The 20,938-nt window shown below is 42.4% G+C and overlaps 1 protein-coding gene across 1 annotated transcript in view; it reads left to right on the top strand.

The window, feature by feature from the left end:
• The first annotated feature begins 4,708 nt into the window (after positions 1–4,708).
• slc15a2 (solute carrier family 15 member 2) overlaps positions 4,709–20,938 on the top strand; it is an 83,106-nt gene continuing 66,876 nt past the window's right edge. The window contains exons 1-4 of the mRNA XM_052021001.1: positions 4,709–5,012; positions 5,201–5,247; positions 14,622–14,709; positions 16,038–16,179. Of these exons, the coding sequence (XP_051876961.1) occupies positions 4,994–5,012; positions 5,201–5,247; positions 14,622–14,709; positions 16,038–16,179 (296 nt within the window). The 5' untranslated portion in view covers positions 4,709–4,993. The remainder of the gene's footprint in view (positions 5,013–5,200; positions 5,248–14,621; positions 14,710–16,037; positions 16,180–20,938) is intronic.

Below are 20,938 nucleotides of genomic sequence, written 5' to 3'. Positions count from 1 at the left end.
GGGAGGTAATCAGAAAGGGAAGGATGAAAAGAAGCCAGGGCTGGAGAAACCTGTTGAGCATACTTGTTATTACTGTAAGAAACCTGGCCATGTGATAGCTAATTGTGCCCTTTTGAAGAAAAGGAAGCCGTGCCCAATGCTTGCTTTCAGGTAATTAAAAATCAAAAAGGTTTAGGGGATGTTGTTAAAGATCAGTCCTTGCCAGAGGTAAAGGCTGAAAAGTTGGAGGAGGTGAGAAAGGAATTCCGTTCTTATGTATCAGAAAGTTTTGTTTCACTGAATGATGGGTCACCCTAGGTGCCAGTGAAAATCCTTAGAGATACTGGGGCTTGCTGGACAGTGTTTTAAATTTTGGTGAAGAAACTGACACTGGTGAGGTAAACCTAGTGCGAGGCGTTACAGGTGACACCATGTCTGTCCCTTTGCACAAGGTGATTTTAAAGTCAAAGTTCATAGAAGGACCTGTCGAGATAGGGATACAACTTAGTTTAACAGTGGAAGGAGTTTCTCTGTTATTGGGGAATGACCTTGCGGATGGAGAATTTGTCCCTGTGGTATGGTTAACAACCAAACCAAGGATTGATGAGTCTGAGAATGATCCAGATGTTTACCCATCATGTGCGGTGACTCGAGCTAGGACTAAAGAATTAGCCAAGGCCAACAGTCCTGTACAGCCTGATGTGGTTCCCTGTGACAGTCCTAAACAGGAAGAAAATTATGATGACTTGTCTGAGACTTTTCTGTCTTCACTGGAGGATCAAAATCCTTGTAGGGAGCCTGAATTTAAAGATTTGCCTTTGTCGAGGAAAGAATTTATGATGGAACCGACGAAGGACCCTGAGCTTACAGAATTGAGAGAAAAAGCACTCTCGTGTGATGAGATTGAAAAAGTGCCAATTGGATATTATGTCAAAAATGGAGTGTTAATGAGGAAATGGAGACCTCCTCATGTCCCTGTTAATGAGGAATGGGAAGTTATTCATCAGGTTGTGGTTCCAAAAGTTTATAGGAATAAGATTTTAAATCTGGCCCATAGTATGCCTTTGGGTGGTCATTTTGGTGTAAATAAAACTGTAAGAAAGATCTTGAAACAATTCTATTGGCCTGGTCTGAGAAAGGATGTGGTGATGTTTTGTCGAACCTGTCACACATGTCAGATGGTAGGTAAACCAAATCACAAACCCCCTGTGGCTCCATTGAAGCCAATTCCTGCTTTTGGTGAACCCTTTTCGAAGGTGATTGTGGACTGTGTTGGTCCATTGCCAAAGTCTAAGGCTGGAAATCAGTATTTGTTAACCATCATGTGTGCAACTTCTAGATTTCCAGGGGCAATACCACTTAGAAATATTAAGGCCAAGACTGTGTCAAAGGCTCTTTTAAAATTTTTTACTTTGGTTGGTTTGCCAAAAGAAATCCAATCTGATCAAGGCAGTAATTTTATGTCTAAATTATTCCAACAACTAGTCTATGAGCTGGGAGCAAAGCAGATTGTATCATCTGCATATCACCCAGAATCTCAGGGAGCTCTGGAGAGATTTCATTCTACTCTCAAAAATATGCTGAAGACTTATTGCTTTGAAAACATATAGAATTGGGATGAGGGTGTTCATTTACTTTAGTTTGCCATTAGAGAATCAATACAGGAGTCATTAGGATTTAGTCCGTTTGAGCTTGTATTTGGACATTGGGTGAGAGGACCTTTAGAATTGTTAAGAGGACAATGGGTTAATGAGGAAGTGCATTTGAGTCTGTTGGACTATGTCCAAAAGTTTAAAACTCGGTTGGAGAGAGTCTGCCAGCTAGCGAGAGGAAATTTGAAAACCGGCCAGATAAGAATAAAGACATGTTTTGACAGACGTGCTTGCCCTAGGACATTTGCAATGGGACAAAAGATGTTAGTATTTTTCCCTAGCCAAAATAATCCATTGCAATCTTGTTTTTCTGGACCATATGTTATTGAATTCCAAGTAACTGATTTGACATATGTAATCAGAACACCAGATAGACGCAAGGAAACACAACTCTGTCATGTAAACATGCTGAAGCCTTATTATGAGAGAGATTCAGTTGTGGCCATGGTGGATGATATGAAGGTTGTTTCTAGAATGCCTGATGTTGATAATGAGGAAGGCCAATTTAGACCAAATATGGTTCCATTGAAACTAAAAAACCAAAATATCCTGGAGAACCTTGAAACAAAGTTGGACCATTTACAAGTTTCGCAAAAACAACAGATGAGAGAATTAATTTTAAAATTTAAAAATCTGTTCCCAGATGTTCCAAACAGAACATCGATAATTACTCATGATGGTGATGTTGGGGATACAAAACCAATCAAACAACACCCATATCAAATGAATGTGGAAAAAAGTAAACTTGTTGATCAGGAGATTGCATACATGTTAGAAAATGATATTATTAGATGTTCCTCTTCAAACTGGAGTTCGCCCTGTGTTATTGTGCCTAAACATGATGGAACTGTTAGATTTTGCACAGATTACAGGAAAGTGAATGCTGTAATGAAGTCAGATGCTTACCCTATTCCTAGGGTGGATGATTGCATAGACAGAGTGGGAAAGGCTAAATTTCTTACAAAGATTGACCTATTAAAAGTGTACTGGTGTGTTCCATTAACAGATAGAGGAAGGGAGATTTCTGCCTTTGTAACCCCTTCTGGATTGTATAAATATAATGTTTTGCCATTTGGAATGAAAAATGCTCCGGCAACATTTCAAAGAATGATTAATTCAATGATTCATGGGTTAAAACATAAAGATGCCAATATTGATGACTTAGTGACCGGGAATGATACATGGGAGGATCACATCTCTGCGTTAGAAAGGTTGTTTGAAAGACTTTCTGAAGCTAACCTTACAGTTAACTTGCCTAAAGTGAATTTGGCCATGCCACTGTGACGTATCTTGGTTATGTTGTAGGTCAAGGCAAGTTAGTTCCTGTTCAGGCAAAAGTTCAAGCAATATCTGAGTTCCCTGTTCCCACGGGTACGAGGACTGTTAGAAGATTTTTGGGAATGGTTGGATATTATCGAAATTTTGTAAAAATTTTGCTGATGTTGCTCTTCCCCTAACTAATCTTCTGAAGAAGGGAGTAAAGTTTGTTTGGACAGATTCTTGTCAAGAAGCATTTGAGAAGCTAAAAGCCATTTTATGCTACCATCCTGTGCTCAAATCACCTGACTTTAAAAAGCCATTTTCATTAGCAGTAGATGCCAGTGATGAAGCTGCAGGAGCTGTGTTGTTGCAGAAGGGTGACCTTGATGATATTGACCATCCTGTAGCTCACTTTTCAAAGAAATTTAATGAGCATCAAAAGAATTATTCCACAATAGAGAAAGAATTACTGTCGCTTGTTTTAGCCTTGCAACATTTCAGTGTATATGTTTGCACTGCTCAGAAACCATTGACTGTGTATACAGATCATAACCCATTGGTGTTTCTGAGCTGTCAAAAACAAGAACAGAAGGCTGTTAAACTGGAATTTAATTTTGCAAGAGTTTGATCTCATGATAACTCACATTAAAGGCAAAGATAATGTGATTGCTGATTGTCTTTCCCGATGTTAAATGGGAAATATGTATCTTTATTAAACTGATATTCTGTAATTGTGTAGCATGATAATTATTAACATTACTAACCCTATGCGCAGTTAAAATTTTTCTTGGGAAAAATTCTTTTTAAGTGGGAGGTGTTACGGACTCGGTGAATGTCCCTTTAAGATAGAGTTAGTAGTGTGTGTGTGTGTGTGTGTGTGTGTGTGTGTGTGTGTGTGTGTGTGTGTGTGTGTGTGTGTGTGTGTGTGTGTTTGTGTGTGGGACATGCTTACATCAACAGAAGATAAAAGGACGTAATGATGCTGTTGAAGAGGTCAGTCAAAGAGAGAGAGAGAGAGAAAAGGGAGAGAGACACCAACCTGCTAGTTTCTCTATCGATGGATGAGAAACAATAACTGTGTCTGTCACTGCAATATACGAATGGAAATTGGAAGTAATCCGGTGGAGTTCACTTTGTTGTTGACCTGTAGAAGGAAACAGGTATTTGTGTGTGGACAGCCACGATTCGGATGCTTTTTGGGGTGAGGAAGTCACTACTGAGTAAACATTGAGGTGTTGTTTGGGTTCCATCATGGAACATTTGGATTTCATAATTGGTCTCTATGTTCCCTCAACATCTACGTCTTATGTTCAGACAACGGTGGTTGTTGAAGAAGCCTTTGCTCATGTTTCACCTTATGGCTTGTTGAACTGAACTTTGAGAACCATTCCTGGACTTGGAGTTTGGGACTTTGCCACATGCACACGAAGAGTTTAGGTTTTGGGGTTAATGTTCAAGATTTAACATTTTTACTTCTAACATACTAACATTTTTACTTTTATTTTTCTTATTATCATAAGTAGTTATTAATAAAATAGTTTTTAACACTGAATCATGACTCAGTGTGTTTCTTTTGTTACTGGTTTGTGACAGTAGCTGTGTCCATTTAACTCAGAGAGGATGACTTCATAAACGGGGCCAGTGTCACAGGACGCCAGTTTGCAGGAACTCCACTAAGAGTGGACGTGCGGAATTGAAAACATATGCATGGCTTTGCCATAAGTCTCTCTCTCTCTCTCTCTCTCTCTCTCTCTCTCTCTCTCTCTCTCTCTCTCACACACACACACACACACACACACACACACACACACACACACACACACACACACACACACACACACACACACACAGAGCAATTGGAAGGTGTGTGCACCTTCACTGTCGTAACTCAAACATGCCAAGGACGCGTTCCTCAGTGTTTTCCACCCACCTCCCGTCGATTGCAAATCAACAAGTGAAACATTAACAAATAAACAGAGACAAAAGCTGCGGATTCGGGAACAGACGTGTTGCTGCGAGAGAGACAGAGACAGACACAGAGAGAGAGAGAGAGAGAGAGGTTGCAACTTCTCTTTGTTAACTTTGCCAAACTCCGTCCCAAAATGGTAAAGGAAAAAACAGGTAAATAGCTCGCCAAATATCTTCATAATTTCTTTTTCTTTGCCAAGCTGAACCTTGTTTCTTTTATTGTAATTTTTTTTAGCATGGTTTTGACATTTGATATGTTTCACCATGAGTTTTTTTTAAACTGGACCTATTAATCAGATTGTCATCGCTGTAAAATTTCTCTCTCTCTCTCTCTCGCGCAGATGATGAGACTCAAAATGATTCCAGTCCTCCCGAGAAGAAGACTCCGGTTAGTATTATCAGTTTTTAAAAGCGGCGGCATGTTAACATCTGAGGAAAGTTGGTGGAAGGAATTGAACGAGTTGTGGCTGGTGTTAAAGTTCGCTGTCGCTTTGGGGGATTCAGTCCCAGAGTCATACTGCATGGTGACAGGCCCTTCGGCCTGAAAGGTCCATGCTGACCACCATTTGTGTTGCGCTGCTTGCTGGATTTACAGTTTGAAATACAATATATAACTTATTGGGGCTTTTTTTCATGAATGTCGATGATGATCTGGTGTATAGTAGGGTGAGAGAGTCACCTGATACAAGTTCAGATATACTAATTTTTGGTGTAAACACACCTATGATTTTTTTTAATATAAGATACCTTTATTAGTCACACAGTGAAATGCATCTTTTTCTGGCGTCGAGTGTTCTGGGAGCAGCCTGCAAGTGTTGCCACACTTCCGGCACCAACATAGTATGCCCACAACTTCTTAACCCATACGTCTTTGGAATGTGGGAGGAAACCAGAGCACCCGGAGGGAGGGAACCCACGCAGACACAGGGAGAACGTACAAACTCCTTACAGACAGCAGCCGGTACACTACCGTGCTTGAAATGTGTGTGTGTGTGTGTGTGTGTGTGTGTGTGTGTGTGTGTGTGTGTGTGTGTGTGTGTGTGTGTGTGTGTGTGTGTGTGTGTGTGTGTGTGTGTGCATACACAAGTGTGTACTTGCATAGTGTTTGAATGTGTGAGTTTGACCATATGCGCCCTGTGTTTGTATGGGTGTAATCGAAAACTGGAGTTTATCGTCATATGCACAAGTACATGTGTGCACAGATGCAATGAAAAACATCCTTGCAGCAGCATCACAGGCACATAGCATCCGATACACAACATTCACAAGAAAAACATAAATTAGACATAAATTATACAGAATTTTTACAAGAAAGACACAAATAGAACAAAAAAAAGTCTATTATAGTGCAAAGTGGTCAGAGTGATGCTATACTGAGGTAGTGATTAGGGTTGTGTAGGTTTGTTCAAGAATTGAATGGTTGAAGGGAAGTAGCTGTTCTTGAACCTGGTGGTGTGGGGACTTCAGGCTTCCGTACCTCCTGCCTGATGGCAGCTGCGAGAAGATGGCATGGCCCGGATGGTGGGGATCTTTGATGATGAATGTTGACTTTGTGAGGCAGCGCCTGCTGTAGATACCACTGACGGTGGGGAGGGATGTGCCCGTGCTGTATTGGGCTGAGTCCATGACTCTCTGCAGTTTCTGTGTAGTGTGTGCAGATGTGTATGAGAGATTGAGTATGCACGTCAGTGTGTGCTTGTTGGGCATGTGAGTGTGTGTGTGTGTGTGTGTGTGTGTTGGGAAGAAGGGTGTGAGTGTGTATGCACATGTGATTTGAGCACATGTGCATTCATAACTAATAAAAACACAGGGATTGTGTATTGCTGAGAGCACTACCAAACACTTCTGGCACAGTGGCGCAGTTAGCAGAGCCGCTGCCTCACAGCGCCAGAGACCCAGGTTCAATCCTGCCCTTGGGTGATGTCTGTGTGGAGTTTGCACGTTCTTCTTGTGACCACGTGAGCTTCCTCTGGGTGCTCCGGTTTCCTCCCACATCCCAAAGTCGTGTGGGTTTGGTAGGTTAATTATCCACTGCCCCAAGTGCGTAGGTGAGAGGTGGAATCTGGGGGGAATTGATGAGTATTTGGGGAGAATAACAAAAATAGGATTAATATCTGATTAGTGGTTAATGGTAGGCGCAGACTTTGTGGACTCAAGTGCCTACCATTGGGGTGTGGAATGCCCCAATGTACTCATGCTGTATCTCCCTTTGACTCAATGATTTCCCATAAAAATATACACCTTGCATTACAGCTTTATAAAACTCTGGTTAGGCCGCATCTGGAGTATTGCATTCAGTTCTGGTCGTCCCATTACAGGAAGGATGTGGAGGCTTTGGAGAGGGTGCAGAAGAGGTTTACCATGATGTTGCATGGATTAAAGGGCAGGTGCTCTCAGGAGAGGTTGGACAAACTTGGGTTGCTTTCTCTGGAGCGATGGAAGCTGAGGCGAGACCTGATAGAAGTTTGTAAGATTATGAGAGGCGTAGATAGACAACCGGTGTCTTTTTCCCAGAGTCGAAATGCCTAATACTAGAGGGAATGCATTTAAGGTGAGTGGGGGAAAGTTTAAGGGAGATGTTCGGAGCAAGGTTTTGTACGCAAAGAGTGGTGGGTGCCTGGAATGCGGTGCCAGGCGTGCCAGTGGAGGCAAATACGATAGGAGCGTTTAAGTCTCTTAGATAGGCACATGAATGTGCAGAGAAGGAGGGATATGGACATTGTGTAGGCAGAAGGGATTAGTTTAGTTAGGCATTTTTTTTTCTTTTTCAATCTTTTTATTAGTTTTCAAATTAATACAGATTAATATATAACATCAATGTTTGTACATGTAATACAAAGAGATCAGGAGAACAATCATGGCATAGATAATCATAAAGAACAATAAAATATTTAAAAAATCTGTAGATTCCACGATCTCTTAGTAAATGAATATAATATAAAAGAAAGGAAAGAAAAAGATTTATTATATATATAAAAGAAAGAAAAACATCCCCAAATCAATAACAAAAATTATAAACAATATATCAAACCAAACTAAACAGAAACATTGAAAAAAAAACAAAAAAAAAGAAAAAAAAAGACTGGACTAAAATTTCTCAGTAGAAACAGAGCAATATTATGTCGTCAACTCCGTTCTAAATTGGAAAGTTATTGAAAGGGGATCTATATCATGTCAAAATATTGAAGAAATGGACTCCAAATATCTTCGAATTTAAACGAAGGATCAACAGTACCACTCCTAATTTTTTCCAAGTTTAAACATGATATGGTTTGAGAGAACCATTGAAAAGTAGTAGGGGGTATTGGATCCTTCCATTTAAGCAAAGTGGATTGTTTGGCCGGTTTAGTTAGGCATTTAATTACTAGTTTAATTAGTCCGGCACAACATCATGGGCCGAGGGACCTGTTCCTGTGCTGCACTGTTCTATGTTCATCGTTCTGACCCCAACTAACTGTCTGGCTATCTTGTTCCACCCATAACCCTCACTCCTAAAAATCGCTGGTCACTTCCCTTGCTTCCTTCATTATTTTTCTGTCTACACCTCGAGAGACTTGTCCTGGTTCTCAGGACAGTAAGATTATACTTATCACTCTCCCACTGTGATTATCACTTTATTGCATTATTACCTTTGGAACCGCTTTCATTCCGAGATTACTCATAAATGGATAGACTAATGATATAATAAAACCATCCCATTTAATAATTTACTGTTTTATTACCAAAGCATTTTTTTGCCATGGGATTTTTGGTTCGTTATTTTTGCCTCTCCTGAGAGTGTTGATGGCTGTTGTTGTGGATTCGGAGAGATAGAGAAGTTGAGATGGTTCTCCTTGGACCAGAAGAGACCGAATCAAGGTATTCAGATTTACAAGGGATTTTAACAAAACTCTATGGAGGAAACTATTTCCTCTCACATGAATCAGTATCAAGAAGTTATTGAGATAAAATTATTGAAAATTCGACTAAAGGGAGAATGAGTAAAAATGATTTAATACACAGGGTTGCTATGGTCATGAACACATTGTCTGAAGAAAATTACGGGAGCAGATACCACAGGAACATTCAAAAGGGATTTGGAGGTGCATTTGAGGGGGCTTAATTTGCAAACTTATGGGGAAAAGCATCTCATGTTACATTTCTTGTATTTTCTTATGACATTGAGCTTAGGCTGATTCTCAGAGCATAGAACATAGAACAGTACAGCACAATACAGGCCCTTTGGCCCACAATGTTGTGCCAACCTTTAAACCTTGCCTAAGACTATTTAACCCCTTCCTCCCACATATCCCTCTTATTCTAAATTCCTCCATATGTTTATCTAATAATCTCTTGAATTTGACTGATGTACCTGCCTCCACCACTGCCCCAGGAAGCATATTTCCATGCCCCAACTGCTCTCTGGGTAAAAAATCTTCCTCTGATATCTCCCTTGAACTTCCCACCCATTACTTTAAAGCCATGCCCTCTTGTATTGAGCATTGGTGCCCTGGGAAAGAGGCGCTGGCTGTCCACTCTATCTATTCCTCTCCATATTTTGTACACCTCTATCAAGTCTCCTCTCATCCTCCTCTCCAAAGAGTAAAGCCCTAGGTCCCTTAGTCTCTCCTCATAATTCATACTCTCTAAACCAGGCAACATCCTGGTAAATCTCCTCTGCACCCTTTCCAATGCTTCCACATCCTTCCTATAAAGAGGTGACAGGATCTGGATCCCCATCAACAAACAATCTGCTGGAGGAACTCAGCGCTTGAGTAGCATCTGTGGGGAGGAAAGGAAGTGTTGACATTTCAGGTCGAAACCCTGCATCAGGACTAAGAATGGAGAGGGGAGATAGAGATGGGGAGTGTTGGGACAGGGGCCAGAGGTGATTGGTGGCCAAGGAGGGGTGAAGGATGACAGGCAGATGGAGCCAGGCAGTGGTGGGGGAAGGTTGGAGTTGGGAGATAAGAGGCAGGTGGGTGATAGATGGAGGCAGGTGGAGGGAGGGGAGGGGAGGGTGAAGGTGGAGACAGCTGCCAGAGGGAGATAAGCAGGAACACAACCAGTGCTGAAACCAGTGTCCCCATCAGTCCCATTCCCCACTGTAACCTGTTGTAGAACCATAGACTCACACAGCACAGAAACAGACCCTTCGGCCCAGCATGCGCATGCCAGCCACATTACACATCTGCTCTTTTCTCTCACCTACTCATCCACTGAGGTGTGGCAATTAAACTACCAGCACGTCCTTGTAACATGGGTGGTGGTGGGGGGTGGGGGTGGGGGTGGTACCTGAACACTTGGGGGAAGCCCACATGTTCACAGGGAGAATGCACAAACTCTGCATCCGACGTGAGGATTGAACCCACGGCCCTTGAGCTATGAGGCAGCAGCACTAACTGCTTCCACTGCTTCTACAGCATGCCATATTCATTTGGCTTATTATTCTATCTATTTCAAATCTTGCTTACAATAGGTAGAACACAGGTATTAAATAATTCATCTGTGAAGTTATTGACCTCACTGGTAAGAGCAATAGTAAGATTTAGGGTGATTGTCACAGCAACAACCTCTGACCTGTGTTTCATTACCATGAGATGGCATGAGAGGTTTTGATCTTCCTGTACCATTTCCCTCAATCAACTAAAGGCTGTGCTGGTGCATTAAAAGGGGTATCGATCTGCCTTCAATAAGAGGTGTCTCATGAGGTACAGTGGCATGCAAAAGTTTGGGCAGCCCTGGTCAAAATTGATGTTACTGTGAATAGCTAAGCAAGTAAAAGATGACCTGTTTTCCAAAAGGCATAAAGTTAAAGATGACACATTTCTTTAGTATTTTAAGCAAGATTACTTTTTTATTTCCATCTTTTACAGTTGCAAAATAAAAAAGGAAAAGGGCCCAAAGCAAAAGCTTGGGCACCCTGCATGGTCGGTACTTAGTAACACCCCCTTTGGCAAGTATCACAGCTTGTAACTGCTTTCTGTAGCCAGCTAAGAGTCTTTCAATTCTTGTTTGGGGGATTTTTGCCCATTCTTCCTTGCAAAAGGCTTCTCATTCTGTGATATTCTTGGGCCGTCTTGCATGCACTGCTCTGTTGAGGTCTTATCCACAGATTTTCGATGATGTTTAGGTCAGGGGACTGTGAGGGCCATGGCAAAACCTTCAGCTTGTGCCTATTGAGGTAGTCCATTGTGGACTTTGAGGTGTGCTTAGGATCGTTATCCTGTTGTAGAAGCCATCCTCTTTTCACCTTCAACTTTTTTACAGACGGTGTGATGTTTGCTTCCAGAATTTGCTGGTATTTAATTGAATTCATTCTTCCCTCTACCAGTGAAATGTTCCCCGTGCCACTGGCTGCAACACAAGTCCAAAGCATGATCGATCCACCCCCATGCTTAACAGTTGGGGGGTGTTCTTTTCATGAAATTCTGCACCCTTTTTTCTCCAAACATATATTTGCTCATAGCGGCCAAAAAGTTCTATTTTAACTTCATCAGTCCACAGGACTTGTTTCCAAAATGCATCAGGCTTGTTTAGATGTTCCTTTGCAAACTTCTGAATTTTGTGGTGAGGACGCAGGTCTTCCATGAAGGTCATATTTGTGCAAGTGTTGCTGCACAGTAGAACAGTGCACCACCACTCCAGAGTCTGCTAAATCTTCCTGAAGGTCTTTTGCAGTCAAACGGGGGTCTTGATTTCCTTTTCTAGCAATCCTATAGGCAGTTCTCTCAGGAAGTTTTCTTGGTCTTCCAGACCTCAACTTGACCTCCATCGTTCCTGTTAACTGCCATTTCTTAATTACATTACGAAGTGAGGAAACAGCTACCTAAAAATGTTTTGCTCTCTTTTTATAGCCTTCTCCTGCTTTGTGGGCATCATTTATTTTAATTTTCAGAGTGCTAGGCAGCTGCTTAGAGAAGCCCGTGGTTGCTGATTGTTGGAACAAGGTTTGAGGAGTCAGGGTATTTATAAAGCTTTGAAATTTGCATCACCTGGCCTCTCCTAACAACGACTGTGAACAAGCCATAGCCCTAACAAGCTAATGAAGGTCTGAGACCTTGGTAAAAGTTATCTGAGAGCTCAAATCTCTTGGGGTGCCCAAACTTTTACATGGTGCTCCTTCCTTTTTTTCACTCTAAAATTGTACAAGATAAAAATAATACACTAATCTTGCTTAAAATGTTGAAAAGAACGTTTCATTTTTAACTTTGACTTTTGGAGATCAGTTCATCTTCTACTCACTTAACTATTCACAGTAATAGAAATTTTAACCAGGGGTGCCCAAACTTTTGCATGCCACTGTATGGGAAATAGTAAGTTGGTTTATTATTGTCACAAGTACTGAGGTACAGTGAAAAATGTGTTTTGCATGCCATCCACACAGATCATTTCATTACAACAACAGTGCATTGAGGTAGTACAAGGGAGAACAATAGCAGAATGCAGAATAAAGTGTTACAGTTACAGAGAAAGTGCAGTGCAGGCAAACAATAAGGTGCAAGGCCATAACGAGGTAGATTGTGAGGTTAAGGGTCCATCTTCTTGTACAAGGGGACTATTCATTTGGCTTATAACAGTGGGATAGAAGCTGTCCTTGAGCCTGGTGGTACGTGCTTTCAGGCTTTTGTATCTTCTGCCTGTTGGGAGGTGGGAGAGAGAGTGTCCAGGGTGGGTGATGTCTTTGATTATGTTGGCTGCCTTCCTGTGGCAGTGAGAAGTGTAGACAGTGATCTTGACCAGAGAGGTGGTCTTACCCTGAACCATTTTTGTCAGGGGATTTGTATGGTGCATTGGGGCCAGGTTGGTTAAGGACAAAGGTCTGCAGATGTTGCCCATTCTCTCCTCTGCTTTGGTGACCATGTTTGGAGCTTGGTCTCCAAGTATGCACAGACACAAGTCTTCCTACTAAAGTTTGAATGACCTTTGGTTCTGGAGTGTGGTCTCCTTAGGTTAAACCATTTCCCATTGGTTCTGAAGATTAGCTCCACTCCCACAGGGTGATTTTTTGGAGGGGTGAGGTGCAGCACTGCAGCAAGGAAGATTGAGAGAAATGCTAAGAGAATGATGCAGCCTTGTTTGATACTGGTCTTCACTGAGAGTGGCTCTGTTGTTAATGGATTGGTTAGAAAGATGGCTTGGTTGCATAGAGCAAACTTGAGATGGAGGTGACTTTCTATGAGCAGTTGAATTTGGGGAAGTTGTTCCATCGTCCCTCCCAGTTGAGGTTGAAGTACGACCATGTATAGAGCTGAGTGCTGCTCTCTGCATCTTGACTGGAGTTAGTACATAGAACATTGCAGCACAGTACAGGCCCTTCGGCCCACAATGTTGTGCCGACATTTTATCCTGCTCTAAGATCTATCTAACCTTTCCCTTCCACATAGCCCTCCATTTCTCTATCATCCAAGAGCCTCTTAAATGTCCATAATGTATCTGCCCCCACAACCTCTACTGGCAGTGTGTTCCACACACCCACCACTCTCTATGTAAAAAAAAACTTACCTCTGACATCCCCCTTATATCTTCCTCCAATCACCTTAAAATTATGCACCCTCGTGTTAGCTATTGTCTCCCTGGGAAAAAGTCTCTGACCGTCCACTCGAACTGTGCCTCTTATCATCTTGTACACCTCTACCAAGTCACCTCTCATCCTCCTTCTCTCCAAAGAGAAAAGCCCCAGCTCGCTCAACCTATCCTCATAAGACATGCTCTCCAATCCATTGTTACATGATGAAGATCATGTCCATGGTGTCTCTAGATAAATGAAATACACACTGATTGAGGACGAGCCTGATGAAGTTGTCATGCAGAGGATGTGGCAGCTAATTAACACATAGCCAAGATCTGTAAACACCAATGTGATAGTATTGGTATTGGTTTATTATTGTCACTTGTACCGAGGTACAGAGAAAAACTTGTCTTGCATACCGATCGTACAGGTCAATTCATTGCACAGTGCAGTTACATTGAGTTAGTACAGAGTGCATTGAGGTAGTACAGGTAAAAACAATAACAGTACAGAGTAAAGTGTCACAGCTACAGAGAAAGTGCAGTGCAATAAGGTGCAAGGTCACAACAAGGTAGATCGTGAGGTCAGAGTCCATCTCATTGTACAAGGGAACTGTTCAATAGTCTTATCACAGTGGGATAGAAGCTGTCCTTGAGCCTGGTGGTACGTGCCCTCAGGCTCCTGTATCTTCTACTTGATGGAAGAGGAGAGGAGAGAGAATGTCCCGTGTGGGTGAGGTAGTGGCCAGATGCACATAACTGTTAGTAGAGGGAAAATATTGGCCAGAGCACCAGGAAGAAGGAGACACAAGAGACTGCAGATGCTGGAATTTGGAGCTACAAACAAGACGCTGATGGAATTCAGCAGGTCTGGAGGCATCTGTGATGTCCATGTCCCTCAACAGATGCTGCCTGACCCACTGAGTTCCACCAGCATCCTTTGTGTGTGGTACCAGGAAAAAGCTCCCTGCTGACATTCAGTCGTGCAGCTGAGATCCAGCTGAGACCTTTTACATCCGCACCCGTCAGGTACCGAGGTTTAAGCTACTGCTGGCACTTATGACGATGCTGCACTCCCTCATCATCACTCTGGGGGTGAAGGCACGGAATTCGTCTGCAGGAGTGAATCTTGAACCTTCTGGCTTTGTAAGTGGGAGTACAACATGCCGAGACAGCTGAGACTGAGCAACGTTTCCGATGTCTGTAGTTACCAATGTGTTTGCATCGTGTAATGGAATCACCTTTCTAAGTGTTTTCTTCTGCCTTCCACAGCGGCTCTGCGGAACCAACTACCCTCTCAGTATTTGTTTCATGGTAGTGAATGAATTCTGTGAACGCTTCTCCTTCTATGGCATGAAAGGTGCGTTGCTGCTCTGTGCAGCCTCTTTTCATAATTCCGTGCTGTGGGTGTGGGTGAACAAGTGAGGGAACTTTGCCATACTCTACACGGTCTAAGAACTGGGGGTGACATTCCTTGTGTAACGTTCCGACTCCAGCTGCTCTGCTTGAACTGACTCACCATCTGTGTGGTCATCTTGCCCGGTTTTTATGTGACTCCTGACCTGCCAATGAACTGCCATTAAAAGGGCCCAGGGTGCAAACAGGGAGGACAATAAATGTTAGCAGTGACATTAATTGTCAAAAAGAAATGACAATAACCCAATGAACTATTTTGAGCAATGGATTTTTTTTCTGAGAGATAAAATTCAACTCATCATGGTGAACTCTGCACCCGTTATTCATAGTAGTATCACTGGATACTTGGCATCCAACAAAGTAATAGCATCTCATCTGAAAAACAGCCCCTCTGCTATAATGATGTACTCTCAATCTAGATTGTAACTTTAAATACCTGGTAGGGTTTCAACCCACATTTTTCTTTCTTAAGCAGATATATTACTGATCAAACCATTAATTGCATCTGTGCAGTGATCTTGAAGTTTACTCATCGAGTCACCAAGTTGTACAGCACAGAAACAGTCCCTTTGGTCCACCATATCCATGCTAACCGAGTATCTATATTAATCCCATTTACTGGCACTTGGTCCATAGCCTACTGTACCTTGGCAAGTCAAGTGTTTATCCACATATTTCTTCAATGCTGTGAGAATCTCTGCCTCCACCATGTCTCAGGCAGCGTATTCCAGATTGCAAACACCCTCTGGGTAAAAAAAATTCTCCCTCAGATCCTCTCTAAACCCCTTACTCCTTAGACATCTCTGCCATGTGTTAAAGTATCTAATTATCTTTCCTGTCTATGTCTCTCATAATTTCATAAACCTCTACCAACTTCCCCTCCACCTCAGCCTCCTCCACATGCCCAGCCTATTCAGTCTCTTCTCATGACTGAAACATTCCATTAGAGGGAACATGCTGGAGAATCTCCTCTGCACCTTATCCAGTGCAATCACATCTCTCCTATACAGTGGCAACCAAAACTCCTCACAATATTCCAGCTGTGGCTTAACCAGTAATTTATAAAGTTGGACCAAAATCTCCCTGCTCTTATATTCTGTGCCTTGTCTAATGAAGACAAGCATCCCGTATGCCTTCTTCACTATTCGTTCTGCAACCTCCTTGGACTGCAGTGTCCTTTAGCACCAGTTCTACTAAATATAATTAAACCGGATGGAGCGTTTTCATTGACCAAGTGTCCCAATGTCATTCCTTGTGTTTTTTGTATTTCAGCTGTTCTCACTCTCTACTTCACGACCTTTCTTCATTGGGATGAGGATCAGTCCACTGCCATCTACCATGCCTTCAACGGAGTTGCCTATTTCACACCAGTTATGGGAGCCCTCATAGCTGACTCCTGGCTGGGAAAGTTTAAGTGAGTTCACATATTGTATTGAGTATCTGTTCCTCGTTATTGTGTGATGATGTGAACCTTTTGTGTTTGTTTCCTTGGATACTAACTCACACCGTTTACTCCTTATCATCAGCCTCGAGCCAAGAGTTGGCCGAACATCTTCCCAACTGCTTGCCAGTGCTGAGCCGGCCAGTAGGAGTTGCCACAGAGAAACACAGTGATAGCTCAGCACAGTGACTTTTGGTGCACAGTTGGTTGGCTGATGAGAACCATGCCAGTGAACTGAAATCAAGAAACAAATAATGACAACGGGTTATTCATTCATTCATTCCCAAGAGAACAGTCATTAAATTCCAAATAGAGCAAAGATCTTCATGAAGTACAGTCTCCATTCTTAAAACTACCCTATTTAAAATGAGTCATTGCTTATTATGATGACAACTGTTGTCTATTTGTGGACATGTCAGTTTTAATGGGTGGTGTCTCATTGGATGTGTTTGCCACCACACTAGCCCCAGAGCCGCACAAACATTAATGTCCCTGCTGGGGCCATTCCTCAAAGTGGAGCAGGCTACAAGCAGAGATGAAACCTTAGGCACTCAAACACTTGGCATTGGTATTGGTTTATTATTGTCACTTGTACTAAGGTACAGTGAAAAACTTGTCTTGCATACCGATCATACAGGTCAATTCATTACACGGTGCAGTACAGAGTGCATTGAGGTAGTACAAGTAAAAACAATAACAGTACAGAGTAAAGTGTCACAGCTACAGAGAAAGTGCAGTGCAATAGGGTGCAAGGTCAGGTAGATCGTGAGGTCATAGTCTATCTCATCGTTCAATAGTCTTATCACAGTGGGATAGAAGCTGTCCTTGAGCCTGGTGGTACGTGCCCTCAGGCTCCTGTATCTTCCACCCGATGAAAGAAGAGAGGAGAGGGAATGTCCCGGGTGGGTGGGGTCTTTGATTATGCTGGCTGCTTCGCCAAGACAACGAGAGGTAAAGACAGAGTCCAAAGAGGGGAGGCTGGTGTCCGTGATGCACTGGGCTGTGTCCACAGCTCTCTGCAGTTTCTTGCTGTCCTGGGCAGAGCAGTTGCCGTACCAAGCCGTGACGTATCCAGATAGGATGCTTTCTATGGTACATCAATAAAAGTTGGTGAGTGTCAAAGGAGACAAACCAAATTTCTTTAGCCTCCTGAGGACTTAGAGGCACTGGTGAGCTTTCTTGGCTGTTGGTGATGTTTACTCCCAGGAACTTGAAGCTCTCAACTCTCTCGACCTTAGCACCGTTGATGTAGACAGGTGCATGTACACTGTCCCCTTTCCTGAAGTCAATGACCAGCTCTTTTGTTTTGTTGACATTGAGGGAAAGGTTGTTGTCATGACACCATTCCACTAAGCTCTCTATCTCCTTCCTGTACTTGTTTGCACCACACCTACCGTTCCCCTTCAGGACCACCCTGATGGCCTTCTGCCTGTTCCTGAGGTCGAAAGGGCTTTCCAACTGTTGTCAAAAATTCATGTTGACCAGAGGCATTTATTGTGATGCCTGTAGGCTCTGTAGTGTTAATGCTCACATCAGCATATAACAGAGACAGCTATCATCAGAACATGCTTTATTGGAGGCGGTAGCTCTCAACTAAACAACAATGATTTTTGGAGCAATTATCACGACCGTGCCACATGATACACATATGCACAGTACGTTGCCGATTCTTTAGAAAGGAAATAACCTCATTAACTGTTTACAGATGTGAAGAAACGCAATAGGTTAAGTAGAGAGAGGATGTTATAAATTTAACCATTCACTGGTCTTCTTGACCTCTGAAACCTCTTGTATTTGACCTAGTACCAGATGGTGCATGACATCTCCCTGAGAATATACAGACATAGAACAGTACAGTATAGGAACAGGCCCTTCAGTCCACTGTGACACGCATGATGCTAATCTAATCCCATCTGCCTGCACATGGTCTATATCCCTCTATTCCTTACCCATTCATGTGCCTGTCTAAATGCCTCTTAAATGTCACTGTAGTACTTGCTTCCATCATCTCCCCTGGCAGCACATACCAGGCACCTACCACTCTCTGTGTAAAACACTTGCCTCACAAATCTCCTTTAAACTTCTCCCCCACCACCCCCCCCCCACACCCCCACCTTAAAGCTATGCCGTCTAGTATTTGACATTTCCACTCTGGTAAAAAGATGTCTCCCATATCTTTATATATTTCTATTAAGTCGCCCTCAGCCTCTGATGCTCCAGAGGAAACGATCCAAATTTGTTCAACCTCTCCTTATAGCTAATCCTGGTGAACCTCTTCTGTACCCTCTCCAAAGCCTCCATATCCTTCCTGTAATGTTGCAACCAGAACTGCACACTGTACTCCAAATGCGGCCTAACTAAAGTTTATACAGCTGCAACTTGACTTCCCGACTTTTATACTCAATGCCCCAACTGATGAACGTAAGCATTCCATACACCGTCTTTACCACCTGTGTTGCAACTTTCAGGGAGTTTAGGACTTACACCCCAAGATCCCTCTGTACATCAATGCTCCTAAGGGTCCTGCCATTTACGATACACTTTCCTCTTGCATTTCACCTCCCAAAATGCAACATCTCACACTTGTCCAGATTAATCTCCACTCAAATCTCCACTGATCTGTATCCTGCTGTATTCTTTAACAACCTTCCTCACTATTCACATCTCCACCAAATAGAACATAGAACACTAGAGCACAGTACAGGCCCTTCGGCCCACAATGTTGTGCTGACATTTTATCCTGCTCTAAGATCTATCTAGCCCTTCCCTCCCACGTAGCCTCCTATTTTTCTAGATCATTTCCTAGATCATTGATACCTATCAAAAACTGTTGTCCCAGTACTGATCGTTGTGGAACGTCACTGGCCACAGGTCTCCAGACAGAGAAACACCCCTCCACCACTACCCGCTATTTTCTATGACCAAGCCAATTTTGTATTCAACTTACCAACTCACCCTGGATCCCATGTGACAATCCTCTGGACCAGCACAGCATGAGGGACCTTGTCAAATGCTTTACTAAAGTCCCTGAAGACAACATCCATTGTTAATTATCTTCATCACCTCCTCAAAAAAGGTGTCCGTCTTCACCTCCTCAAAATGCATCTGCAGGATGGTGCTGCGGCTTACTAATGGTGTTGCACTGAGCTTTTTTTCAGTCTTTTTATTAGTTTTCAAATTAATACAGATTAATATATAACATCAATGTTTGTACATGTAATACAAAGAGATCAGGAGAACAATCATGGCACGGATAATCATAAAGAACAATAAAGTATATAAAAAATCTGTAGATCCAACGATCTCTTAGTGAATGAATATAATATGAAAGAAAGGAAAGAAGAAGATTTATTATAAATTATAAAAGAAAGAAAAAAATCCCCAAAACAATAAGAAAATTTATAAACAATATATCAAACCAAACTAAACTAAAAAAAAATTCAAAAAAAAACAAACAGAAAAAAAACTGGACTGAAATTTCTCAGTAGAAACAGAGCAATATTATGTCATCAACTCCGTTCCTCTAAATTGAAAGGTTATTACAAGGGGATCTACATCATGTGAAAATATTGAATAAATGGACTCCAAACTTCCTCAAATTTAAGCAAAGGATCAACATTACCATTCCTAATTTTTTCCATGTTTAAACATGATATAGTTTGAGAGAACCATTGAAAAGTAGTCAGGGGTATTGGGTGTTGCACTGAACTAACCGCTTGTAGGCGTTGCACCTATTAATCTCCCCGTACTACAAATAGTGGCTTCGTTTGTGGGAGATCATGTTTTAACAGATTTTGCTCAGTTTTTTGAGGAGGGGACCAAGAGATTGACAAGGGTAGGGCGGCGGACATTGATTACGTGGACTTTTAGCAAGGCCTTTGACAAGGTCCCAGATGGCAGGCTGGTCGAGAAGGTTGGCGTACATGAGACAGCAAATTGGAGACAAAATTGGCTTGGTGATGGAAGGCAGAAGGTAGTAGTGTAGGGCTGTTGTTCAGAGTGGAGGCCTGTAACCAGCGGTGTGCCACAGGGATCGGTGCTGGATCCTTTATTGCTCATCAGAGACATGGCTGACATCAGGATAGGAATGGATATTGAATATTCCTGGTTTTCAGTGTTTTAAAAGGGATAGGGAGGGGAGGAGAAGAGGAGGAGGGGTGGCGATACTGGTCAGGGACACTGTTACAGCTGCAGAAAGGGTAGATAATGTAGAAGGATCCTCTATAGAGTCAATATGGGTGGAAGTTAGGAACAAGAAAGGAGCAGTTACCCTTCTGGGAGTATTCTATAGGCTTCCCCGGTAGCAGTAGGGATACTGAGGAGCAGATTGGGATGCAGTTTTTGGAGAGATGCAAAAATAACAGTGTTATTATAATGGGAGACTTCAACTTTCCAAATATTGATCGGCACCTACTTAGTACCAAAGATTTAGACGGGGCAGAATTTGTTAAGTGTGTCCAGGACAGATTCCTGTCACAGTATGTTGACAGGCTGACTAGAGGGAATGCCATATTAGATCTAGTTTTAGGTAATGAACCAGGACAGGTGACAGATCTATCGATGGGTGAGAATTTGGGAGACAGTGACCATTGCTCCATAACCTTTAGAATTGTCATGGACAGGGATAGGAGCAAAGAGGACGTGAAGATATTTAATTGGGGAAAGGCGAATTATGAGGCTATAAGGCGAGAACTTGGGAGTGTAAATTGGGATGTCCTTTTTGAAGGAAAAT

Source organism: Pristis pectinata, chromosome 1, assembly GCF_009764475.1.
Source record: "Pristis pectinata isolate sPriPec2 chromosome 1, sPriPec2.1.pri, whole genome shotgun sequence".
NCBI classification, from domain to species: domain Eukaryota; kingdom Metazoa; phylum Chordata; class Chondrichthyes; order Rhinopristiformes; family Pristidae; genus Pristis; species Pristis pectinata.
This window is presented reverse-complemented; position numbering and strand designations above follow the sequence as displayed.